At 33.0% G+C, this 27,412-nt stretch overlaps 3 protein-coding genes across 3 annotated transcripts; all 3 read right to left on the minus strand.

Moving 5' to 3' along the window:
• Window positions 1–1,570: 1,570 nt before the first annotated feature.
• Window positions 1,571–4,198, minus strand: LOC137933525 (facilitated trehalose transporter Tret1-like). The gene is made up of 3 exons (XM_068777485.1): window positions 4,006–4,198; window positions 3,323–3,461; window positions 1,571–2,844 (listed from the first exon to the last, which is right to left on the minus strand). The coding sequence occupies exons 1-3, from the start codon at window positions 4,105–4,107 to the stop codon at window positions 1,607–1,609; spliced, it is 1,479 nt and encodes a 492-aa protein (XP_068633586.1). The 5' UTR covers window positions 4,108–4,198; the 3' UTR covers window positions 1,571–1,606.
• Window positions 4,199–11,615: 7,417 nt separating this feature from the next.
• Window positions 11,616–12,521, minus strand: LOC137933504 (facilitated trehalose transporter Tret1-2 homolog). The gene is made up of 2 exons (XM_068777462.1): window positions 12,346–12,521; window positions 11,616–11,838 (listed from the first exon to the last, which is right to left on the minus strand). The coding sequence occupies exons 1-2, from the start codon at window positions 12,519–12,521 to the stop codon at window positions 11,616–11,618; spliced, it is 399 nt and encodes a 132-aa protein (XP_068633563.1).
• Window positions 12,522–20,586: 8,065 nt separating this feature from the next.
• LOC137933505 (facilitated trehalose transporter Tret1-like) lies at window positions 20,587–24,377 on the minus strand. Its single transcript, XM_068777463.1, has 2 exons — window positions 24,284–24,377; window positions 20,587–21,848 (listed from the first exon to the last, which is right to left on the minus strand). The coding sequence occupies exons 1-2, from the start codon at window positions 24,375–24,377 to the stop codon at window positions 20,587–20,589; spliced, it is 1,356 nt and encodes a 451-aa protein (XP_068633564.1).
• Window positions 24,378–27,412: the final 3,035 nt, after the last annotated feature.

Consider the following 27,412-nt stretch of genomic DNA (forward strand, 5'->3'; position numbering starts at 1 on the left):
CAGCCTCTTGTTCAAATCTACGTCAATCTTAAAGTCGTAAGGTTGGTTTCTATTAACAATAAGCCCATTGTGAATTGTGAATAATTTACTTTTTTATATCGTGTACGACAAACCATGTTGTATATCTATACCATTATAAAAAAAAGTTGTAAACTGTACATAAGATGACGGAAGGATGTAAATTTTTAAAAATTCATTTTCGAAAATATCAAAAGAAATTACTATATAATATCTAATATATGAAATTCTCGTGTCACGGTGTTCGAACTTGAACTCCTCCGAAACGGCTTGACCGATTTTTACCAAATTTTAAATGCGTATTCAGTATGTCTGAGAATCGGCTACTATCTATTTTCCATACCCCTAAGTGACAAGGGTGGTCCACCCCTAAATTTTATTTTTAATTTTTTAGACAATTTTTTGGTTTTTATTTTATTATGATACAGCATACAAAAATACATACAAACCTAAATTTTCACTCCTCTACGATCAACCCTTATCTTACATTTGTTAATTAAAAACTTAATTTTTTTTTGCAAAACAACGTTTGCGGGATCAGCTTGTTATATATATGTAATTCCTTAGTAACAATTATAAATAAATAATAACCCTTAAATATACTCTTTATATTATGCAGATCGGATACAGTTTTGTAAGTCCGAAAATATATGTTATTAATGTGGACGCAGAACACATCATTAGCGCGGGAAAATGAGCGCAGTTCCGCCATGATGGATGTATGCGAACAAATGACAGTTGTGTGTTCCCGCCAAAACATACTGTGATTCGACGTCGATTGGATTCAAAGTGTATTGTACCATAATTGTGTCTATACATTAGTATTTTTTTTCAATTATGCCTTTATATTGATGACGTGGTGTAGGTGAGTGGAACTAGGGAGCCGAAATCGGGTAATGATTCAAGCCACTTCTGGCTACGTTCACTGGATTCGCTGAAGGAATTCTAATTTCTAGGTTAACAGGTATTTTATGATTGTGGTAAGCCATGATTTGAGAAGTTCAGATACTTTAAATGTTAAAACTGTTTTACCTTTTAGTAATGCAAAGTCTTGAATAACACGTTGATATTTAATGAAATCAGGCGTTATTTTGCGAAAGTTCATCCTAAGTAAGAAAAGGACTAATATATAGCTACTTCCGCACATGCCTTGCACGACTACGACTGCATGTGGCTATATAATGGTCCTTTTCTTACTTCACACGTTTATGTTATCGTCATCATTTCTGTCGTGATATATTTAAAACTCGATATGTCTCCTATGATCTCACAGTCCCACAGAGAAACAGTGTATCTTTTATCTACGATTTGCGTTCGGTAAAATTGGCGGATGTCACGTATTTTTATATTTATAATGGCGTGTGCCGGACTAATACCCCATTGGCCATCTTTCTGGGTAACAAACAGGCGAGCTACGATTGTTAAGTCTATAAGGATTAAGCTCTTTAATAAAAATATACACTGTACTATTTAAAGATTTTAATTATAAAATATATAATAGCTAAAGTTAAAGTAACATCTGTAAAGAGAATAAATGTCATGAATACTTTCGTGTAACTGTATGTAACTATATGTTATAGCACTATATTTAATGTTCAGTAAATTGTCCGTCGTTTTCCTTCAATAATCTTTTACTACTCGCTTCTTCTTCAATCTGTTGCAGCGTCTTGTCCTTTGTCTCCGGCAGGCAATAGTACAGTATCGTAGTACAAACCGCTGTTACGATTCCATACATCAAGAAGGTGCCATGCAGGCCCAGGGCTTTGAAAACTTGTGGAGCTGTCTTCAAAACAAGCGTGCTATATGACATATACACGCCAGAAACCAACATAAACATAGACCCTTTGTACTTCAAAGGTATTATTTCACCACAGAAAGTTGTGGTCAATGCCATTGGACCACTGTTCATTACCACTGCGAGGCAAGTCAACAATAGCACAGTTAATATCTTATTCTCAACTATAAACATCAGTTTAACCAGATATAGGTACAGGGCGATAATAAACAGAATTATCAATCCTATTGACGACGATGCCAAATACATAGTGCGTCTGTTTATGATTCTCGTCAAAAAGCATCCACAGTACACCCCCAGGACTGTCACCCCGTCCAATACCAGCATACCAGTGTATGCTGTCCTCTCGCTGCCTGTTATCTTCTTAACAATGTCCAATATATATATGCTGGAGACAAATTTACCAGTGAAAAAGTATTGAGTTAACAAAACTAACATTATAAACAGAGGCTTGTAGAATTCAATTGATACATATTCAAGTATAGTGAAAGACTTTTGTTTACGTTCTTTTAAATATACCCTCTGGCTTTCTATCAGTTGTTTAAGCTCCGACTCAGATTTCGTATTGTAACCATTTAGCCAGCGAAATGCTACCACGCACTCTTCGAAGCGACCTCTGCTTGCTAACCACTGCGGAGATTCGGGCCAAATGAATGACGTGAATGTATGAAGGCAGATAATCATACCGGCTACGGGAATGAATTTCCAATGGAAGAAAGTACCAATTGCATTTGAGGTCCAAAAACCCCAGCAGAAACTAGCGGTTTTAAGAGTTAAAAACATTCCTCTGTACCTCGGCGCAGCATACTCTGATACAATAATGATGCAAAGACTTAAATTGCAAGATTGGAAGTAGCCTTGCATTATTTCCGAGATTAGAATTTGTTTAGTGGTAGTGCTGAAGAAGAGAACCGCGAAAACGAGCATCGTATTAAAGCCAGCAATGATGAACAGCAATCGTCGGCCGAATATCTGTGAAATTGTTGGTACGATGAACACCCAAGGCACCGCACTGATGCCGTATACTGAATCTGTAAACAAAGGTTACTATTAGCTTCTCCTTTCTTACTAAATTCATTTCAATTATCGTCAACCTTTGTACTAATGTAATGATTATTCTTGCATCATATAAGTGTAACATACTTTTGTTATTAGCTAACATTGATTATTTCAAGAGAACTACTTTTATTTTTTTTAATCTCAACAAAAACTACTGTCTTTGGTATTTAAAATTTTCGACTTCCATAAAAACCTCGTTTCAGGTCGTCGCGTTATTTATGGCTGAAGAAATTGCTTCATTTAGCGACTAGGAGATCACATGGAGCTGTCAGTCGAAGAACTCTTATAGTTAACTTTATAATCACAAAAAAGAGATATACTACAAAAGTAAATACACCGTCAGATCTTTGGTCATGTTCTAATACAAGTTCAGTATGTTTTATATTTATTAACTGTAAATATAGGTAACATTGTAACAGACAAAGATATTTTTGAAAAGTTGGAACTTACACAACCAAGATATGGTCTCGTCTTCGATCTTGTAGGTGGAGTTGATTTCGGCTTTAATCTGAGGAATGAAGACAGTCGGTGCGCCGACCAACATTCCTGTCATAAAGAACATTGTCCAAACGCTGCTACACACCAATAACTAGAATTAGGAGAAATTTTTGTACATTGTGTTGAAGTACCAATTTAAAACCAATAATTATTGACCTTATACATGGTAATTTGTGACAAGTTTAAAAGCTTATAAGGGGGGAATATATGGCTCATTTACTCTTGATCAATTAATGGTACATCCTATCCAAAAATCAATATTTTCAGAAATATTAAATAGCGTAATATTAATATAATATGAAAAAACGTTTCTAAAATAACAAATGTATTACATTATATTAAATTTAATTACTGTTAATACTATCTGCTGAAGGCTTTATAGGGCCAGAGTAATTAAGTTGTCGCATTTAAATATAAAATATAGTTCAATGTAACATATTTCAGAGTCATCACTATGTTGGGTTGGAAATTGATGTAAAGGCTTCAATGATTTTTGCTGACAAATAATTATATTTACCCCTTTTAAAGCTTTTACATTTATAACTAATTACCCCGTGTAATTTCGAAAGCGTATAGGGTCCTCAAAGGTGTATGTGTGTGTATCAAAGAATCATAAAGACAACTTTCAGAATTACCTGTTTCCAAAATGGTATCGATGCATACCACTTCTTTTCATATGTGATCGGTCCATCCTGCAGATTTAGTGAAGCCTCCATTCTTGTCAGTTTTTTTTTCATATAAAAATCGATGTTAAAACTTTAAATTGAATTTTTTTTTACCACCATTGGCACTTCGCACGTTCATTAACACGATATGTAACCCACAAGATAATTACGCACAAAGTGAGAGAATTGACTACACAAAACCTACAATTTATTATCAATCCGCTTCTTATAGCATAATTAAATTATGTTATATCGCAAAAGTCGTTTCGAACAACTGAATTTATTTAAATTCTTTTATCTTTATTTAAATTTTAATTGAAAAAAAAAAACCCATTGTATCTCGTTATTCAGGTTTATATGAACTGTTTTGAATATCTGCAAGGTATAACCTTATTTTGGATTTTTTCCTTGATACTAATAAATACGTTACTACATACTACGAGTGATTTGAGACTTCCACATGAACTGGAATACCCAGTAAATCTTTTGTATTTATATCTACATTGTTTGGCTGTATCGAAGTATGAATAAATTAAATTATGGTTCTTAATAATCTTTTCGGTTTAGAGAACTGAAACAAAATATAGAATAGTAAATATTTTAGCAGTGGTTGCATCATCAGAATCTGTACTGGCACCTGTTAATAGTATATACTAGTAAAGACTTGGTCACTTACGAGGGGCCGCAGAAGAAGACTCAAGGTCACCCAGTCGAGAGGGTTTTCTCTGCGAAACTCAATTAGAAATGAGGAGATCCACAAAAGAACCAAACTTACCGACATGGCCCGAAGAATTGCTTGTCTGAAATGCTCATTTCCCGGATGCAATCATATATAATCCACACATTGTGTATTAATTCTTTCGGACTGCTTACAAAAAAGTTTCCAGACGATGGGTAGCAGTCCTCTGTGTATTATAACACCACACTTTGATAGACACGGTGAGTATGCCACCAACTAGATACACCGAAGGCATAGAGACATGGAAAGTCTTATCAGGTCGATCATCCTGGCGATCTTTGGGTTATGATATACCTTGCAGTGGGCGTTTATAAGCTGAAAATAAAAATGGGAATAGTCTATGATAATATGAAACAAATGGACACCCTACAGTCTCGCATCACCACACACTTCCTTGTCATTCTTTTAGAATATTTGATTAGACGATACCAAGTTCATTTACATGGAAACTTGTATACAGGATAAGGTTTTCAATTTCAAAGTTACCAAATCGTATTTATACATATATTCAAATAGTTGCAAACCTACCTACCTCGTCGTGCGGTTACGTAACTTTATAAACTTGTCTTCTAGTTACATTAGCTTCTCTTTGTTTTTCCCTTGTGAAAATTTTATGACTTTTGCATCTTTTTACGAGTCCAATGAGTCTTTTGGTTTTAAGATTTGAGGAAAGTTCTTATTTTTCGCTTATTTAACGATTTATATATTTATTTTCCAGTGTTCACCTCAAGAAATATAATAGAAAATTGATAAAAAGTAACTTACAATTAGCAAAAGAATATGAGATTAAATATTAAATTTGGAACAGCTGTACAACATGACCGCTCTATTTTCCTGTTTGATTATAAGTGTAAAAGCCTTAAAAATGAGAATGTATAGGTCATTTGTAAGCAACAGGCTTTAATGCTCAGAACCATTTTACGATATTAACTATTTTACCATATAAATACCTTATGTTCATTTTATTTGAAAGCGACTGGCCTATATCTTCTGGCAGTAAAATTCCGCAGCGATAGATTAATACACAATGTTTAACTTGATACGAAATAATAAAATTTGCCACATATAACCAATCTTCCTATATATCATTTGGATGTAACATATCCACGAACTAAATGCAGATTTGTAAATGGAAAATATGGTCAATTTATACACTGACATAAAACATTTGTAACAGTCATTACAACCTATAGACACCCGCTGCAAGGAATAGGTGTACACTAAAGATTTCTATGAGGGAATGTGCCGTAATCGCCACGCGTCACAGTTGGCGATCGCAGTATGGTATTATGGTACACAGAGGACGCTGCTGCCCATCCTCTGGAAACTTTTTTCTGAGTAGTGTCAATACTTTATTATTAATACACAAAGTGTGGATTTTATAAGATTGTATTCTAGGAATTGAACCTGCAACCTACGACCGCATGTCTTAGTGCTTTACCACTAAGTTACCGTTACTCAAGGATTGACTATTTCAATCAAAATTATGTAAACTGATTTTGAAATTGAAACCACTAAATCACAAAATGATTTGGAAAAAAGCTTGTACAACTGACTTTAATGTGTGTGCTTGCAAATAAAATTTAGGACTTTTAAAATAATTTTGATACTTGAAATCCTAGCATTTGAGCAATAAGAGTCTCGGAACGTAAATTTAAAATTGTTAAATTAATTGTAGTGGTATAATTAATTACTTCTTTATTGAAATGTTATAGGTTCCTTATTGGTTTAAATAAAAATATTATTCTTGTGTTTTACTGATTTACATAGGATGTAAGTAAACATAATCTAAGAGAGATAGATAGAAGAAACTTCATTAAAAATATAGTTAAAACTTTATGATTTCTGGTCAAGTAAAAGGTAAAAGCTGATTTTTAATCCATTTTGTAAATATATCTGTCAAATCGATGTTACTCATATTTTTACTTCGATATACAATTTTTCACATTCGATTGTCTAATCGATGTCTTTGATTATCTGTGGTCCATTAAAATGTTTACGATTCGCTATTAAGCCATAAATATCATAGATCTGTTGCAAATTAAAACTGTTCACAATTGCTATCGGTTTTCAACGGAAATTCTTGAAAATATTTTCAGTTTCTCTTGTCCACTAAATATTTAACGCTCCCAAATGCAAAACTAAACTTCTATGACGTCACTTCTTCGCGGGCGCTACACGAAGACACATGACCTGCTTTGAAATATTAGGATATTCGATTTTATAGTGGATTATATGAGTTAACATCAACTATCCTAGTTTTATGGAATCAAAGCAGAAGATATTATAAGACGTTCACTGCTAGACATAGGCCTTTTCATAGATTTCTTGTAAAACCAGTTGCAAGCGACTTGCACCAGCATCCTTCGACGACTTGAACAAGGTTTTTTATATTTAATGGAATCAAGCGTTACCTCGCGGAAGTCAATCCTAAGTAAGAAAAGGACCAATATTTAGCCACTTCCGCACATGCAGTGGTAGTCGTGCAATAAAATGCACCGCCCGCCAGCCCGCTGATAAATGCGTATGCGGCAAACAATGCGAATCACACAACCGCCACCTCCAAATTACTCAACACGTGTTTCACGGGGCATCTTCAGAAGTTAAGTCACACCGATTAGTGCCAAACACAGAGTGGCTTTCAAGGTTTTTTATTTACCTTGTGGTTAGATATCTTGCTGCGCGTGTTGGTTTTTGGTCTCTACTCTAGTACCTCAAGGTCTGGTCGCTTTTACATAAGATTATTGTGACCGTAGTTGTCAGCAATGATGTTTATTTGTTTTTAATTTTTCGCTTATATTTTTAGTTTTGCGCTCATCGTCCATACATCTTAAGATCTTTCATTCTTACATTTCATCTGTTTGGCCCTTTCATACCATTTTCTCTCTTTTCATTCTCTACGATTCTCAGTTTATTTTGCTTACATTGGTTTTATTGTATTGTAATGCTTTTCTTAGATTATTGACTCTTATATCTTTTTATTATATTAGCTAAGGTGGTTTACTGCCCAAGCATTTATCTGATCTTCCTTCGATGATGTATATGCGTTTAGTGGAAGTCAGGGTTTAACCACCTGAGAACTTTGGACAGGAAAATGTCAGTCAAGAATGATTGAAGTAGATATATTAGACATATATACAAAGAGTAATTACAATATACACAACTATAATGCACTAGCAGCGAATATATCACTAACGGTTTTCGAATTCAAATAGGTGTTCGATTTTTAAAATGCTCAACAATGTTTTTAAGTAGAAGTATTGTGGTCGTTGTGGCCAGTAACACGAAGCGTGCACGCTACAGATAAAAACAATTATTTGTTTACAGTGCTATGTGGTCACCTCAAAACCTATTGGTTTTAGCATATTTGCTGGTCTGTATATTTTACAAAATACTGAAATAGTTAAATTTCTACTTTAAAAAAAGTTATCATTATGCTTCACCAATAAATTTTATCAATAAGTCATTAGCGGTGTTGTTGCTTTAATTCAAATTATCACAACAGTTATAAAAAAGAACTATTAGTAGACATTAATTTATACGCTACCTAAATTAGCATTTATTACCCTTGTGATATATTTAAATTAGTACGAATATTTAAAAACTAAGACTAATTTATTTATCTATTTAAAACTCTATATTGTACACGCTAGAAAATATATAATCTACATAGTAAAAATGGGCAGTCTTATCACGTGGCAATTTATTTCAGACAACCATAGTATTCAAACAAACACACATATATATAACATACATTTGTTTATATATATATATATAAAATAAACTCAAATTTTAGAAATGTTTTACGAGCCGCATAAACATGTTTAAAGGACCGCTATTGACCTACGGGCCGCGTGTTTTTCATCCCTGATCTAAACGATTCAACGACATCGTGTTACGAACGAAATATTGTACATAGCGTGAAGTAATAAGTATGAAATAATCATTTTAATAGACGACGTTGTTATAATAATATATGAATAGTGGTAGCATAGCGATAGAGGACTGAGATTTGCGATCGTAGTACCAAATTTCAAGCCTTTATAATTTAAATAAAATATCACGATGATTTGTACACACACACACACACATATATATATATATACATATATATATATACATATATATATATATATACATATATATATATACATATATATATATATATACATATATATATATATATATTTATTTTAAGTACAATAACAAATAAAAACATCTTACTAACTTGGATCGCACTTCCCACAGAAAGAATATGGAAGCAAAGAAAGAAAAAGTATGAATAAAAGGGTTAATAATATATGGTCTAGTAAATATTTCTTAACCATTTTCTTAAAGATAGATAGTGACTTAGCAGGTTTTATACTTAGCGATAAAGTATTCTATAATCGAACGGCCCGTGTTGTTAATTTGGCTGTGAACAAAGAAGAATGTGCTGGCGTTTTTAATCTCCGATTTACTGATGATTAAAGACTTCTCTTGTGTATCACGGATTGAAATCTTGATTTAAGATAGAAGGGAGTGAGCGGATTGAATAAAAAAACATTATAAAGGACAAGCTTTTGTTGTTTTGTGTTAAACTATCTCGTTACTTTGTAAGTTTTGTTTCTTTTTAGTATTATAAAACGTCTACTCCAAATTCAATTATATAGTTTATTATATGTGTATATATATAACTTATAAATGCACTTATTTAATGTATTTCAATTTATCACCTAAAGCTTATGTAGCTCTTGTTAAATAAATGCGTCGCGACCGTAGCAACGTTTGTGTCTACGCAAGTACATTGACCTCACAAGATAGGAGACTAATAAATAATTATTTGGCAGTATAGCGAAGGACACCGGCAAAGAATTGTAAGTTATTATTCACTTACATTGCTATATCTTTACCATTGTCGTGTTATTTTGTTAATTTTATACCCATGAATGCAGTGGCGTACCTAGGGGGGGGCGGTGGGTGCGGTCCGCACCGGGCGGCACTTACCTAGGGGCGGCATTTTTTATATTTACTTATAGTTATAAAAAGCAACTTTTTCATTTCATATTTATTTTGATTCTTGAATAATAAGTGATTATTATGATTATTATAAGTTTAATATTTGATTTAAAATTATGATTAACTATATGATTTCGAATATTATTCCTCGGTGTATGTAAATGCATTTTAGTGTAAATTTTGAATTCTAATTCAAGAACAATATAATAATTTTATTTTATTGTATTCATTAAAATTAGTTGAATTCGGAAAAGGATCTTTACGATTTTGTTCGGCAATTTTTCCTTACTAAAATCTTTTGATATCAGTTTATAAATGTCATTTCTTTTGACTAGTTTATATGATTACTTTGAAGAGATATATCAATATTCAATTCAATTAAGACTACAAAATCTTGCAATATTGTCAATAGAACAAGAAATTACAAATAATATAAATTTTGGGAGCATTATACACGATTTTTCTAGTATGAAAGCTAGGAGAGTAAATATTATATAAATATATTTACGAGTGCATACAAATATGTGTAAAAAAAATTTACTCTGTGTAATAATTAATATTGATTTAATAACTTAGTAATTTATTTATGTGTATTAATTTATAAAAACCACTATATGATTGACTTATAATAGAAAGAGCGGCAAACTGCAGATCGCCCCGGGCGGCAAAGGTTCTAGTTACGCCACTGCATGAATGTGTGTATATATTGTAAATATTTGACAATTACTATAAATGTTTAATAAACAAATTTAATTAATATAGAACACAATAAAAAAGTATGTGTTGTACTTTGACGAATATATATATATATATATATATATATATATATATATATATATATATATATATATAAATATATACACAAAATTATATCATCAAGGTATCCTACAGATTTTCAAAAACACAAGTTAGAGCAATAGGAAACGTCGATATTTCTTGCTTTTAATATTTTCTGGAACGTTGTCTCTACTCTTGAAGTGTTTTCAGAAAAAACATATGGCGTCAAATCTGAACGTCGGGGTGGCCATTCAGTCATTGCTTTTCGATAGGAATTTTCTTGGGAAATTTTACCGTACGACTTCTTCGTTGGAATTAGATTTGTGTTTAGCTCCTGCTGTAAGCAAGTCACAGAGTTGTACTCTTTGAACTCTTGCAACTTTGGCTGTAAGAAGTTATAAAAAAAAGTTAAGTTTATTATGTCCTACACTTTATTTATAAAGTAATTATTGTGGTTACCGAATGCATTGATATTCGTGTGTTTAACGGTCAACTTTTCATGTATTTTATTTAATATAATTTCTGTTTTAAGCTCGATACTTGCGGTGGTAGGTTGCGGATTCGATTTCCCGCCCGGGAACCCCACCACCAATATAACTCACACTTTATGCACTACACTTTGATTGCCAACTTGCCAGCCAAATGTTGTATATTTCTTTGTAGATATCCTTGCAGGATGCATATGCCTTGCAGTGAAGCCTAGCCTTGCACTTTATATCAATATTGATTACTTTATAAGAAAGTTGTACAATCCAACGAGTTGTTAACTCCGTAAGAAATTTGTATATATGTACATATTTTTTACAAACGTGGTTAATCTTTAATGTTTTACGATTTAGCAAATAAATCTTGAATTAGATTTTTATATGTTTTTTTAAACAAAATTAAGTTGTTAAGTTTTATTAAATCATTGCTTATAAAGGTTACAAATATATTAAAATAGACAAAAAAGTGATTTTAAATTATATTTATTTTATAAATGAAGCTCTGGATTTAATAAAAGAACTATACATCTAGATTTCATAACACAGATCACAGGTTGAAATTAAAATTGGTAACATTTTTATCAGTGAGCAACGAGTGTTTTGTTTTCTTCCTTCGATTCCGTAGATTCCCTCGTCTCCTTCTTAAAGTGTTCTTCGATTTCTTGCAACGTTTTGTCCTTTGTCTCGGGTAGATACCAGTACAGTACAAGGGTGCATAGAGTCGTCACAATGCCGTACAATAGAAAAGTGCCGTGAAGCCCAAACGCTTTGAACACTTTCGGAGCGAACTTCAACACAATCGTACTGTATAACATATATTCACACGATACTATCAAAAATAAAATTTCTTTAAATTTCAACGGTATTATTTCTCCAAAAAATGCATTTGTCAGAGACATTGGACCAGCGGTTATCACTATAGACAGACATGTGAACAGCACCACTGTTAATATCTTGTTCTCGTCAATAAAATTAAATTTTATAAGATATAAGTATAGAGAGATCAAGAATAGAAGTAGCAAACCTATAACAGACGACACCAGGTACATGGTGCGTCTTCTGAAGATCCTCGTCAATCCACAACCGCAGTAGACACCAACGACCGTGACCCCATCCAGTATCAACATACCCGTATAAGCTGTTTTATCGCTTCCAGTTATCTTTTTTATAATTTCCAATATATATATAGCGCTAACATATTTACCAGTGAAGAAATATTGTGTTATAATAATAGTCATTATAAATAAAGGCTTGTAGAATTCAACAGAGTTGTACACTTTTAAATTGAAAGATTTATTTTCTTTCCGTTGCCTTAGATATTTCGATTGATTGTCTATTAGATTTTTAAGTTCCGTTTCTGAATCTTCATCGATACCATTTAACCATCGAAATGCAGTTTTGCATTCATCGAAGCGACCTTTGCTTGCTAGCCATTGCGGTGATTCGGGCCAGAAGAATGAGGTAAAGTTGTAACAGCAAATGACCATACCGAAGACAGCAATATACTTCCAAGGAAGGAAAGCACCAATGGCGTTAGACAACCACATACCCCAGCAGATGTTTGCCGCCTTAAGTGTGAGAAACGTTCCCCTATATCTAGGTGATGTGTATTCTGATAGAATAATAATGCATACGATTATATCGCAGGCTTGAATGTAACCTTGCATTATTTCAGCAATCAGGATGTGAGTGGTGATGGTACTGCAGTATAGTACAATGAACACGATCATCACGCTGAAACTGCTTATGATAAACGGCAACCGACGTCCTATGTATGATGATAATATAGGAACGATGAACACCCACGGTACGGCAGCAATACCGTATACGGAATCTGTAATAAATAAATAATACATAAATAAAATTAAAATTTTTCTTTTTCGTGCACGTCTTTTGTACAATCGATATATCAACAAGTATGCATTTCTTTTAATGGGCAATATATACACTTTGACAAAAGGATCCTAGATTATGTTTAAAAAGTTTCTATACATATTATTAATTTAACAAAGTTTGTGCTCTAAGGGTTTCTACACTATAAAGAACTTAACAAAAGTTAGTACATATTGGGACGTATGTGTTCGCCTTAAGGCTACTTTAATGTTTATTAAATATAAAGAGTAATATTTAAAAAGAAAAATAGTCCTGCTAACAAGATCAGACTGGTCATTGTGGCAATTTTTGTGTGAGGTCTATGCCTTCCACTGTCGTGTATTGGTTGAAATAAATGTAAAGAAACTAGTCCCTTTAATAATTCTATTTTGTATTGTGCCGCGCTTATTTAATGTCGGTAAAGCAGTGGTTTAACCTTGACGCTTCATAGATGGCGCTGTTAATGGTGTTATGTAGGCATCCGTTGCGGTCGCCAGTGGGTAAAACAGTTGGTGTTTGAGATGTTTAATCGATAGTTTAAAATATTGCAAAAAAACTTTTAAACGGAATCGACAATTTCAATAATAACTAAATGTTTTTTGTCTGTTTTTGTTATTGTCTAATAAAACGACCGCTAAGTTTCTTTCCTATGTTTTTGCAGATGTGAATTCTAAATACGACTATATCCAGAATCAAGCCCGGGAACGACGTTAACAAGTCTCAGTTCTCTATCTTTAGGCTACCACTACTCACCTATACTCAATTATAGATGGTATTTTGGACATTAATATCAGTATTCCGAGAAACATGTAAATAAATAGAATAGATACATATCTATATCTTTACATGTTACTTTCTTATACAATATTTCCCTTGTTATATAATTGAATTATATCATCACACAGATAGATGAGATTCTAACTGCAATGCCTATGCCTATATTGTGATTCTTTAGCCTGTTCGTTTCAGGTCTGAGGCATTTCATTCCGAACTGCGGTGGACATAACTTGACGCCAATAAGAGATATAATCCATTGCGTATTAAATAAAGAATTTTTGGATTACTCTGTACAAATTCTCTACTTATAAGATTTCTTTGTATAAAATTTGTTGTTGTGCGTATATAAGGCTAAATTATTTGAAAAAGTCAAGCACAAAATTAAATAAAAATCCCACTTTGTTCGTAGTATTGAATCGAAGCGTAGACGAATGTTATTTTATTTGCTAAATTATTATAATATAATAATATAAAAATACGTTTGATATTTATATAGATTCGTGTGAACAGAAATCTTTAACTAATAGTTGATATTCAAAACACGAATATTCTATAACAAGTTATGTGTACTACCTTTTAGCACTTTATAATTACATGCAAAAACCATTTTTCGTAAATAAAAAGACAAAATAACATCAACGTATTTAAATGTCAATTGTAATTTTTTTTACAAAATTGACGGGTGGAAAAAAGCTGTTAAACCTTTTTACATATATCTTTTTAAATAATTCGAAAGGTAGTAAATCAATTAATAGTTATAAGGTTCGTATATAAGACACATAGCGAGCAGAGCAGATGGATGTAGCATTAGACGTCTGCCGAAAGAGGATATATATATATATACATATATATATATATATATATATATATGTGTGTATTATGGTCATCGGAAGAAGCTAAAAGCTGGTCACTTCCAACCATTCCTATTATATCTATAGATATAAGTGCCCAACATCCAACAGTGGACATTACAGCTGAAATATCTAGATGTTATCTTAAAGTTAAGACTTACACAGCCAAGATACGGTCTCATCATCGACTACGAAGGTGGAATTGACTTCGCGTTTGATCTGTGGAATGATTACCGTCGGTGCCCCCACCATCATCCCCGTCGTGAAGTACGTGGTCCAAACACCACTGCTCACCAGAAACTGTGGAAACAGAAAAGAAACATTTAATGGAATCAGGCGTTACCTTGCGGAAGTTCATCCTAAGTAAGAAAAGGGCCAATATCTAGCCACTTCCGCACATGCAGTGATATAGTGGATAAATATTGGTCCTTTTCTTACTTAGAAAAGAAACGTTATATCACGTCTTAAGAGTGATCTAGATTATTATTTGAAAATAATAGTTTCAATAACACCATCATCCCTCAGTCATCTGTTATGAAAATACGAATATATTTCATTACCATCATATCTGTCGATAGATGCTCATTGCAAGGCAAAGGTTTTCCCCAGACATCGCCAGGATGATCGGTCTTGCCCTGTTCGCACTAAGCGACTTTCACATACCTTCTTTCAGATACCTTAATTATATTGTCAGTATATTTAGTGAAAGGTCTACTTTTATAACCATAATATCACAAGTGTAGTAATGTATTAAGAAAGCACAACCCAATGAAAACTGTGATAAAAAATAGAATAAGTCAATAACAAAATAAAGAATAAAAAAATAGACCTAGCCACCTAAGAGTAATAAGATGATGGAAGGAAGGCGATGAAAGCAATAAGGAATGAAAGAACAAAATGAAAGATATTGTGATGGAAATAAGATAAGAATAAAAGAAATTGAGAAGAATGACGGTGAGTGAAGAATAAAGATGAAAGATCTGAACACTTCACATCTCACTTCACATCTGAACACTTAATTGTAAACAAAGATCCTGATCCCAACTAATTAGGGGTACGAGAGGCCTCCTATAGCGGGGGCCATAAAAAAAACCATACCATCACTATTTAATGGAATCAGGTGTTACCTCGCGGAAGTCCATCCTAAGTAAGAAAAGGACCAATATTTAGCCACTTCCGCACATGCAGTGGTAGTCGTGCAATGAAATGCACCGCCCGCCAGCCCGCTGATAAATGCGTATGCGGCAAACAATGCGAATTACACAACCGCCACCATATATATATATATATATATATATATATATATATATATATATATATATATATATATATATATAACTTAATTTTATTAAAAATATAAGCTTGACATGAGTAGATATTTCTTTGTATTTACTTCTCGTAATTTACTAGGCTATATTCGACTGGTGCTGGACGCTGTTAGCCGTTTTGGCTTTTACAGTTTCTTCGGATTCAGGTCTCGCGGATCCAAAATCTGGCTAATAAATTTAAAAAAAATTAGGTCACATGCATCGCTGTATTGACTAATTGATATGTCATTTACAATAACATCATTAGGAGTGTTTTAGAATATGGTCCTGTATGGAATATTTTAAGAAGTACACTCTAATAGAATAGAAATCGCCTAAAAGAGATTTATCTATCATTTATGTAACTCAGATAGCCGCACTTTCAGTTGAAATGTAAAAAGGTTTGAACATTACAAAATGAACATTTACAAAGTCCGTCGAGAAATTTATTTTCTAACGTTCATTATTCAAATTACTACTACTACTACTACTACTCCGCTAGCTCAGTGACCCAAAGTGGGTCTTGGCCTCCGAAGCGAGAGACTTCCACTTTCCTCTATCTTGCGCTATCGTCTGCCATTGGTTGACATTCAATTCGCGCAAGTCTGCCTCAACGCGATCGTTCCAGCGATACCTGGGTCTACCCACTGGTCTTCGACCCTTCGGTTTTTCCAGGTACGCTACTTTCACGCTCCGATCCGATCCCATTCGCTCCAAGTGACCAAGCCAGCGGATTCGTTGAGCTTTATATTCGCCAATGATATTTGGCTGTGCTACTAAAGTCTCAATTTCGGCATTCTTTCGGAGCCTCCAAGATCCGTCTTGATTTCTCGCTGGTCCCAAGATCTTCCGCACGATTTTGCGTTCCGTCACTAATTCAAATTACTATATGATAAAATTAATTCACGACAACTTCTGTGTGTAAATATATGTAATATATACATGTGATATGTTCGATGGAAAAACACTCTAATTTACTTCTTTAACTTTAATTAATAGAACTGCTTAAGAAGTTCTCTTAATCACAACAAAAACCGACATGTCTCAAAATTTACCAAAAAGCGATAGATTTTTATTGTTGCTGTTAAAACTAAACACTACCACATATATATCATATTGCAACCATAAAAAACCTTCTTGGTCGTTTGTTTTCATTGCTGAAGGTCGCGTCTTTTCTGAAAGCCTTAGTTGCAGATTCGAGTCGCCTCTATAGGTCTTTATGACCTGCTATTCTGAAGCCTCCTTATTTTAAAGTCGTTGAGTGCTTCCGTTATAGTCTTATGTCCGCCCATAGAGTTTGTGATCTTCCTCTAGGTCTATTTCTCTCTAACAAACAGCTTATCGAGTCTCTGGTTGTCTCAGTTATACGGAAAAAGTAAACTACAATTCACTTGTAACAAATGGCGGAGAGCCTGGTATTTATACAACAGCAAAACATCAAAATAATCATCAAACATCAAAAATATGGGCATGCTTCACTGAGCAAACGCGATACGAAAATATTTCGACTTTTTTCATGGTACCGGGGTCTCAGAGAGAAAATTAAATCAAATAGGAATGTGAAAGTCACTTTGTAATTTATACTTGAAATATTTTGTTATGCCGTAAGTGGAAGGTGTGGAGTGGTGGAAGATAATAATTAAAAAAATTAATTTTCGACGTCTCTTTTAAATACTTTTTGGATATAAAATAAAAAAAAAACAGTTTTCCACATTAATTTTTAAAAGCACTAAACAATTTTAAAATAAATTATTAGTATTTTTTTAAATATTGAAACTTTAACTCTATACGTTCTTATAAATAAATAACTTATTAAATACTTTATAAAACGTTTTTAATCAGGGGGCCAATTTGAATGTTAAAATTTTTTGACGGTGTGCACATAATGTTACACTTTTTAATAATTTACATAACTTTATTTTTAATGTAAACAATAGAATAAGAAAATACACAAATTTAAGGCAAAATATATAAGACTGGTAAAAAAATGTACACAAAATTTATTTTTTCTGTTTTTTCGATACAAGCGTATATATAATACGTACGCAGCTTTTTTAGTCACAAGTTTTTTTTAGTCGGTGGTTATTATTTATTGTTGTATCATCATTTTATTATACTCAATTTTATAACACTATATTGATCACAGAAAGTCGATAAAATAAATTATATATATGCTTGGCGGGTCGAATAAGTATATTTAACGCAAGCGGGCCGCGTGTTACTCACCCCTGCTTTAAGAGAATGAATGGCTTATTATATCACTAAGTAAGATATACTGTATCCCTAAAGTCAATTGTTTCAGGTATAATAAAAAACCTAATGACAATATAATAAGAGTAGTGATTTAAAAATTTTGATTGTTGCGTATTAATATTAATTATTGCCAAAAGTTAATGATCTGTTTTATTACAATAAAAAAAATATTGTAAGGTTTGAAGCTTTTTAATGACAAATAAGCTATAAATTAGCCTCTTAAAAGCGTAAAACACTTATAAATGTTTTATAAAATATAGTTTATCAGATTCACCTGTCTCCAAAAGTGTATGGACCCGTACCATTTTCTTTTTTCAGATTCCGTGGATTCCATTTTCAAAAATAATTCAATATATTTTATAGATGCAATTAAGCTATAGTTCTGTTCAGAAGGATAAAGAGTGTAGTTTGCTTTGTGTACTCTTTTAATGCGTCACCTTCTGTATTGAAGTATGATAGGAAACCAATTGCGAATTATTAGCGAGGAATACAACTTGTTTCCATAATTATTCAGTGCGATATTATGGTATCTCTCACGTCGCGTTTGGTTGAACTTTAATTAACATATGATATAATGTTAAGGTTTTTTGTTCCTCATTCGCAGGTTACGTATAGTTAAAAAATTAAACTTCTTTCAATTTGTATACATTTATATAGTCAATTTTTTAACATTAAACAAGTTAATTATGCTGTAATATTTGTGGATGTCTTTCAAATACCGATGAAATTAAAGAAAGAAAAAATAGCATCGTAAAAATTTCGATCATAAAAGAAAGTTTAAAAGGAAAATAAATTTAAAGAAAATTGTATTTATTATTATTTCCATACCTGTTGAATTCGAAATCTCCAAAAAGTTAACAGATCTCTCTAGATCACGGGTCAAAATTTACGCAAAAATAAAAAAGTTCCACAATATATTAGATATATACAATATATTAATATACAGTAAATATATAATATATACAATATATAACTTTCTCTTTCTTGTAATAGATCTAAAATTATAAGTATATTATTGAATATATCTTATTATAGCATTTAAGAGTTTTTGGTAGATCGAAATGTGTGGAACTTTGTGGATTCAGTTACATGATTGATGTTATAATATACGTATAAAATATTAGTCAAAATTCATTTAAAAAGGGCAACTGTTGAGTTTCTGGCTGCTCAGCAGATCGGCATTCCGGGCAGGTAGTAGTTTATTAATAATGTTGAAATAATCGACGATTGAAAGGTGCATGTAAATGCCAATTTGAATAAAAATATTTTGAATTTTAATTCGAATAACATAAAGAAGTATGAAGCTATTCAAGCATAGAACTAAAATAATTGAAGCATTTTTGTATAAAGTTTTTTTCTTGTATCAAACCCCCGTCTACTCTTGTAACAGATGGCGCAAAAGTAATGTTATAATGTAAACGTATTTTAATGTTTACAAATGGCGCTGAATGTCACTGCACTTTGACATTTATAATGTAGATTTATATAGAATTTATTATCTATAAGCGATGAAGTATATCTATATATCTGCATCGTAATATCAAAGCAGCGAATCATTTGGCGCCATTTGTAAAAATTCAGGCATTTTCACATTACGACATTACTTTTGTAACATTTTGTATAAGGAATTGCGGAACATGTAAGACTGTTAATTGCAATTCAGTGTAATAATATTTTTATGTAACGTTTGAAGATTACAAGGAAGTGATAAATGAACTGTGGTAGCCCGTCGGTAAGGATTGATACTTGCGACCGTTCATCGCCGGTTCGATCCCCTGGATACAATATTATATAATTCAAACCTTGTGCATTAAATATATAGGATTGCCACTGATCACAAACTAGTCTTTAGAGGATGGGCAGAAGCGTCCTTTGCATACCATAACATCACATTGCGTACGGCAACCCGCCCCCCATAGATATCTTTGAGGGAGGCATATGCCTTACAATGGGCGTTTATGGGTTACAAGAACGATATCGAAATAAGGAATTGGATCTTATAGATTCAGGCGTTACTTTGCGGAAGTCCATCCTAAGTAAGAAAGAGACTAATATAAAGCTACTACCGCTATGCAGCAATCGTGCAATGAAGTGCACCGCCCACCAGCCCGCTGATAAACGCGCGTTCATCTCGCTAAAGTCAGGCGACATAGTGCTGCAATCACCGGCGACTCAAACCGATCCTCTCTCAACTCTGATATCGATCCAACTAGAATATCTTCGGATGAAAGGTCCACACCTTTCTCCGAAAACCGAGTACAAATCAATTAGTCGATATAATAATACATCAGGCAACGCATCTGACGATTTTTTTTTTATTTTATTAGCTCGTGGACCCGAAATCCGCGAGCGCCGAGTCCGAAGAAGCTGTAAAAGCCAGAACAGCTAACAGCATCTAACAAAAATCAAACATAGCCCTAGCGTTATGCAATATAAATTAAAATAAATCCTTTAATAATGCTTAAAGTTTACACAAATGTGCAAAATCAAATCTAATTATTTCTAGCAAGAAAAGATACGCTTTCTTCTTTCGGTTGCGTAGTTTTCGTCTTGTTCTTTTTAAAGTACTCCTCTATCTCTTGCAGCGTCTTATCTTTTGTCTCCGGAAGATACAAGTACAGCAGATATGTACAGACAGTCGTAACGATTCCGTACATCAAGAACGTGCCATGTAGACCGAAGGTTCTGAAAACTTGTGGAGCTGTCTTCAGTACTACTGTACTGAATAACATATATTCGCTTGCGACGATAAGAATAAGACTTGCTTTGTACTTTAATGGTATTATTTCACCAAAGAATGCAGTCGTGAGAGCCATTGGACCGCTATTTATTACAACAGCTAGACCTGTTAACAATACAACTGACAATATCTTATTCTCCTCTATAAGATTCAGTTTAACGAGATATAAATATAGAGATATTGTGAAAAGTAGACAGATTCCAATTAGAGATGATATCAAGTACATTTTCCGTCTGTTGACTATCTTAGTCAAGCCGCAACCACAATACACGCCCACAATAGTTACGCCGTCCAAAATCAACATACCATTGTAAGCTGTTCTTTCACTTTTAGTTATCTCTCTTATAATATCCAACACGTATATATTGTTCACGAATTTTCCAGTGAAAAAGTAGTGTGTTATCAAAGTTGTTATTAAAAACAATGGCTTAAAGAATTCAATTGAATTGTAGTCTTTTAAGACGCATGTCACTCTCTTTTGTTCTCTACTCTTCAAGTATTCTCTCTGACTCTCTATTAGGTTGTGAAGTTCTCTTTCAGAGCAATTAGTGATCCCGTTTAGCCATCGAAACGCTGCCTTGCATTCTTCGAAGCGACCTCTGCTCGCTAACCAATGCGGTGAGTCAGGCCAGATGAACGACGTAAAAGTGTGACTAGATATCACAATTCCAGTAACCATTATGTACTTCCAGTGGAAGAAGGTACCGATGGCATTTGAAGTCCAAAAACCCCAGCAAAAGCTTGCCGATTTAAGAGTGAGAAACATACCTCTATATCTAGGCGAGGTGTATTCCGATAGAATTATGATACAGAGGCTCAAATCGCAGGCTTGAAAGTATCCCTGCATAATTTCAGCAACAATAATCTGTTTGGTCGTTGTGCTGAAATACATCACAATGTAAACGAGCATTAAGTTGAAGCTGGCGATGATGAAAGGCAAACGACGTCCGATAAGGCGAGACATGATGGGCACTATGAACACCCAAGGCAGCGCACCGAGTCCGTACACTGAATCTGAAACAAAGTTTATATTACTTTTACGGTATACAACCTTCAATTTAATCCATCGATGATGCAAAATAGATGCACAAAGTTGTAGGTTATAGGTGGAAAAGCTTTAAAGGAGTGAATTTATAGCTTATTAGTCAGAAAAAGCCTTAAAATCTTTTCTTCCTTTTTGATATATGTTACATTAGCTTATTGTTTCGATTGCAATACAACAGACCAATAAATTTTGGTAGTGCGAATTCTGCGCGAACAAATACTAACCATAAGAAAAAGTAATTTTTGTTATATAGTATTGCAAATTTTAAAAACGCTTTTCTTACTTACTTTATTATAACATTCTTTCGTTATATCTGAAATCATTGATCGAAACGATATCACACACACACGCATGAACGCACACGCACACATACACACACTCAAACATGTATTTATTGAATAATAATAAAGCCTAATTTTATATTTACAAATAACTTAAAAACAATTATTTCAAATTTTAAAAAATATTTTGAATAATTTATATTTAATTTGTATGGCAACTTGAAGTCACATGCCCTAGCCACGATCTCGTCAGCCCATCTGGTACCAGGTCTACCTTTCGCTCCGGTACCTCTGGTTCCGTCCATTTTATAACTCTTTGTGTCGACTTCTTATCAGCTAACCTGATAACAGGTTTATTGAACAGCGTACTTCATTTTAATATTTTACTTCTTACTTAATATACGAGGGTGAATCAAAAAATTCTTGGAATCAATATTAAAAAATTAAAAGATTTAAATAATAATATTTTATTTTTCTACATAATCTCACTCCAATGCAATGCATTTAGAATAACGCGTTTCTAACTTCCTTATTCCTTGTGAAAAAAAATTATTTTCATGACTCTGGAAAAAGTCCTCTACGGCAGCTATAACCGCGTCATTATCGTGAAATTTTGTTCCACGAATTTCCTCTTTCAATTTTGAAAATAAGTGAAAATCACTTGGGGCTAAGTCCGGAGAATATGGTGGGTGGTCAAGGAGATTGAAGCCAGCACAGCGGATTGCGTTACATCTTAGATTGCGGCCATCTTAGATTTATAATGTTATTGATTTTATTATATTGTATTGTCATCTAAATTAAATGTGTGTACCAAATTTCAGACCAATCTGACAACGGGAAGGTGTTTAAATTTCAATTTCTAATTTTGACCCAAATAGACAAATTCCGTACGGTTCGAACTAAATAAAACCGTTTAATTAATTACATATATAGTAAACCGAAACAATTCATCAAAAAATGACCACCGAAAGAACGCTGCTACCTGTTCAATTCAGGCTGATATTGAACAGGTTGTATCGAAAAGGCAGTGCATATGTAACTTAATTTTAATGTTTATTTTTATTTTGCATTAAAATTCGTAAATGAAATCTTTACTTTTTTATTTTTATTTTAATGTTTACTATAAATACAGTTTTGTAAATTATTAATAAATGTTACTTTATGACCGACCCGCTAGAAAATTTTTAAATATAAATTGTCATGTGGATGACAAATGTGCTCACCCCTGGTATAGATGAATTAATGTTGAATTTAGTCTTCCTTATTTTATATTATATATTTTGATACAATCGAACATATATCAGTACTAAATTAAAACTTTGTAGCTCAACAAATATATTAATAATAGTTTTTCTAAAAAGATATATTATTCGATAAATCAATATTTAAATGGCAAAAATCTTTGGCGATGATATCGCCTGATTATCTTCTTTATATTTCAGCTACATCTATCATAAAATGTATTTACATAAATCAATATTCTTAAACTTTTGTCTAAAAGATTGCTTCTTCTAGAGTTTATTTCTGATTCTTTTCTACAATTATAAACCTCACGAAACGGATTAAAATCACATATAAAATAGCTAAAATAAGCTAAATAAAAGTTAAAGATCAATGAGAGTTCTGTTATAAATTCCTAAGTAGATTAAATTAGGTTTATTTTTGACAACGGACTTTCGGTGTTCCTTAAAGTTTACAATATTGGGAAAAGACGCGACAACAATTCACTCACACGCCTCCCTGTGGTTACCCTTAAAAATGATGTTTTAATAGGCATATAATTCTGCTAAGTAAGAAAGGGACTTATATATAGCTACTTCCGCTATGTAGCAGTAGTCGTGCAATAGTGCACCGCCCGCCAGCCCGATGATAAATGCGCGTGCTATAAACAATGCGAAATACAACTACCATCTTTAATCTACTGTATATTTCAGTCCCTTTCTTAGGATGGACTTCCGCGAGGTAACGCCTGATTATATTAGATATATAATTATGTTATTACAAGCATTCCGTAATCACGTTACGTATGGAAAATCCATGCTTCACACAAGTCTTTTATTCTGTTATAGACAGAGGACCTATTATTCCTAAGATATTATATTAATAAAGCCTAAAGGACTTACAGAGCCAGGATACTGTGTCGTCGTCGACTTCAAAAGTAGAGTTCACTTCTCGTCTCATCTGAGGAACGAAGACAGTCGGTGAGCCGACCAGCATTCCTGTCATGAAGTACATGGTCCACACGCCGCTGCACACCAACAGCTGTGGAAGATAAAAAATCAAGAATTAAATCTTCATTCATTAGTTCTTATCAAGAAGGTTTTTTTTTAGTTTACAATCGCCATGTACCCTAAAACGGTAGATTGTTATTATTATTTTATGCGAATCTTAATATTTCTTAATGAAATAGATTGAATTTAGTATAATTGTATAGCTTATTAGTTTTGCTTATTGTTTTGTAGGTTGCGGATTTCAATTCTTATAATCATTTTGTCCATCACTTAAATAGCATTGCCTCTACATCACGTAGGCTTCCAGAGGATGGGCAGCAGTGCCTTCTGCGTACCGCTCTGCAATTGTCAATTCTTCTAGCAAGCGTGGTGATTATGGTATATCTACTCCATATATATCTTTGGAGGCCTATGCCTTACGTGATTAAGATTAAACCAGCAACATACGATCGAAAAGTACGACATTACCACTGCTTATATAATAATAAGTTCATGATTTAATGATCATAATAAAATATTTAGAATTGTTTAAGAGCGATAGTGAAACATTGTAAAGCAATAAAAATATTCCAGTACTATGTAAATGAACAGATATCTCAAACTATCAGTAAAAGTATATGAATCGTTTCGTGATCGAAGTATCTATTAACGTCTTTAAATGCACGTGATAATCACTCTGTGGCATATTCTTAACAAATTTATTTCTTGTCAAATTCATGTTGAGTCGATATAATGTAACATTTCTAACATACCCTTGAAAAAGGATTTCAAAATGGACTGTTGTAACATTATATCTTCTTTACAGTCATGCACTCCTATCGGAGTGGTCGTAATCATGTCCTAGTCGATTCTGGTGCATCCGCTGCTTTTGCTATGTGTTGCCATGTAGCTGGATGTTTGGCGGAGTGAGAGCGTTCATATATTGAGTTTTCAGCGGCATTTTTAATGAAATTTCTCCATCTTATTGGAGAGCTTCCTCCAGATCCCCTACCTCCTACTTTACCTTGCACCACCAGATGTTACATTTAGTTCTTATTACGGGTGCCATGTCCAAAGAACTTGGGGATTCGTATTTGCACAGTCAATGGTTGCTTCTCCTTTATGTCTTTTCTTTGAGGATTGAAACGTTGGTCCGATGAGCCGTCCACTGGATTTTGAATATCCGTCTTCAGCTATACATTTCAAAGATGCCAATTTCCCATCGATCTAGAATCCTCAGCGTTCAGGTCTAAGCTTTGTATAGAAATATTGGAAAGACCAGATCTTAACTGAATCATTTTATTAAATTTACTTTCGTTAGTTTTAATTTTAACTTTAACTTTTGTAACAAATAATTGCTTGATAAATTCTGTTTTGACCTGAACAATGTCTGACAAATAATGTTTGAATTGAAAACTGTTTTTTATAGCAACGTTTACTTCTAAGACTTAAAGAAAAAAAAACAACTTATTCATTACAACCGCAACGTAAATACGAGTACATAGGTTTCATGAGGTGATAAAGAACAATGGTAACTAACTGGTTTCGGCTGTGAGTAGGTGACCACAAAGAGTGTTCTGATTTATACCGCACATACATTGTTGATTTTCAGTAATCACCTTGTGACGTGTGGAGGACGAGTGGAGGTTCTATGGCTAAAAAGATGATGATATCTATTCCTGGATGTCCATAACAAAATTGGTGTAGCCGTTATAAAACCTCAACGTGCGTTTGTGCAAAATCACTTGACTCACCTGTCTCCAAAATGATTTCGACTCGTACCACTTGCACTGATTTTCTTTACTTTCATCCTGCAACGATAGAATGGCTTCCATCTGAATAAACGAGGTTGAAAAGAATAATTTAAATTTTATAAATCTTCTTTTGTGTGTTAACTTTGAAGTTAAACAACTAAACAACAAAAAACAAGGTAGCAAGTTAATTGTCGTATTTTAATTGCTTTATGTTTTTTCATTACCCATAAAGATTTATTTTTGTCAATTACCAGTGCATTTAGATAAGATGTAATAAGCAAAAATGAAGTTAATGTGTATGATCTTATAGTCGAAATTTGGTTGAACGCTAATTGTTTTATTGTTGAATATATGAATGTAATTATAGATAACTTTTATTTGGACTCGTTCCTATTGGTGACTTGAGAAGTAACGTAAGTTTTTGTTTATTTTTTCTTTTTTAAGTACGAAAGTAATTTGTAATTATTATATGATATGCATGCAATATTATTAAAAAATTATCTATTTTTAAGTAAACGATATAGTCCCGTGGATTAGCAAGTTTAAGAGGAAACGGGCACGTTACCGCGCGCTGATCAAATGGCCGATGGAGCCTTAAGGTTTTGTAATAATGACCACGGAACAAAAACCGTAACATAGTACATCCCCCATAGGGGAACTACTGTCCTGTATTAAGCAGTATGAGTACAGATAATCGTTTCCCTGATAAGGGATACAAGACACCGCCACTTTTTCTTGTTATATGTTAAAATTGTAATAAAAATGAATATAAATTAAGGTCGGGCAAAGAAATAAATGTGTGTACACTGTCAGCGGAAGGTGATTTACTACTGAATTCACATATGTACAAAGATTATTTACAATTCACCCTATCTAACAAAATAGCAGCGATCACATCACTTATGACGTCTGAATTCAAATCTGCGTTCGAATTTGAATTTCGAACGCCCGAAAATGATTTTACCTAAAATTATTATGGCCGTAGTGGCCAGTGGTATGAAACGTGAAAGCTTCACAGGTATATAAAAATAACTGTGACACAGTAATAAGACTTATTCAAAAGATAGAGTTGTAAAATAAATAATTTTAAATAAAAATCAATTGAGAATTTTAAATAAAATGTAATATTATAAAACAAAAATTGGCGAAAGATGGAAGACGATTCATAGAAGGTATGAAGATAGAAAGCTGGGTATTGTGACGAATGAAAGAAAAAGATAAAACTATATTGAAAAACTTAGCGAAGTCAAAGTCCTGTCCCAAAAAATTATAAAGGAACAAGAGGTCA

The sequence above is a fragment of the Battus philenor genome, unplaced genomic scaffold, assembly GCF_028537555.1.
Source record: "Battus philenor isolate CCGP_79_NKW_IND1 unplaced genomic scaffold, ilBatPhil1.0.hap1 SCAF_13, whole genome shotgun sequence".
NCBI classification, from domain to species: domain Eukaryota; kingdom Metazoa; phylum Arthropoda; class Insecta; order Lepidoptera; family Papilionidae; genus Battus; species Battus philenor.

Excerpts from the sequence above, each read along its gene's own strand:
- LOC137933525 (XM_068777485.1), bottom strand. The coding sequence starts at position 4,107 with ATGAAAAAAAAACTGACAAGAATGGAGGCTTCACTAAATCTGCAGGAT. Across the intron at positions 3,462-4,005 it reads CGATACCATTTTGGAAACAG|TTATTGGTGTGTAGCAGCGT; the intron begins GTAATTCTGAAA and ends TCCTAATTCTAG. Across the intron at positions 2,845-3,322 it reads CGAGACCATATCTTGGTTGT|ATTCAGTATACGGCATCAGT; the intron begins GTAAGTTCCAAC and ends CTTTGTTTACAG.
- LOC137933505 (XM_068777463.1), bottom strand. The coding sequence starts at position 24,377 with ATGCTGGTCGGCTCACCGACTGTCTTCGTTCCTCAGATGAGACGAGAA. Across the intron at positions 21,849-24,283 it reads CGACACAGTATCCTGGCTCT|ATTCAGTGTACGGACTCGGT; the intron begins GTAAGTCCTTTA and ends ACTTTGTTTCAG.
- LOC137933504 (XM_068777462.1), bottom strand. The coding sequence starts at position 12,521 with ATGGTCATTTGCTGTTACAACTTTACCTCATTCTTCTGGCCCGAATCA. Across the intron at positions 11,839-12,345 it reads AATCAATCGAAATATCTAAG|TACGATTGTGTTGAAGTTCG; the intron begins GCAACGGAAAGA and ends TATGTTATACAG.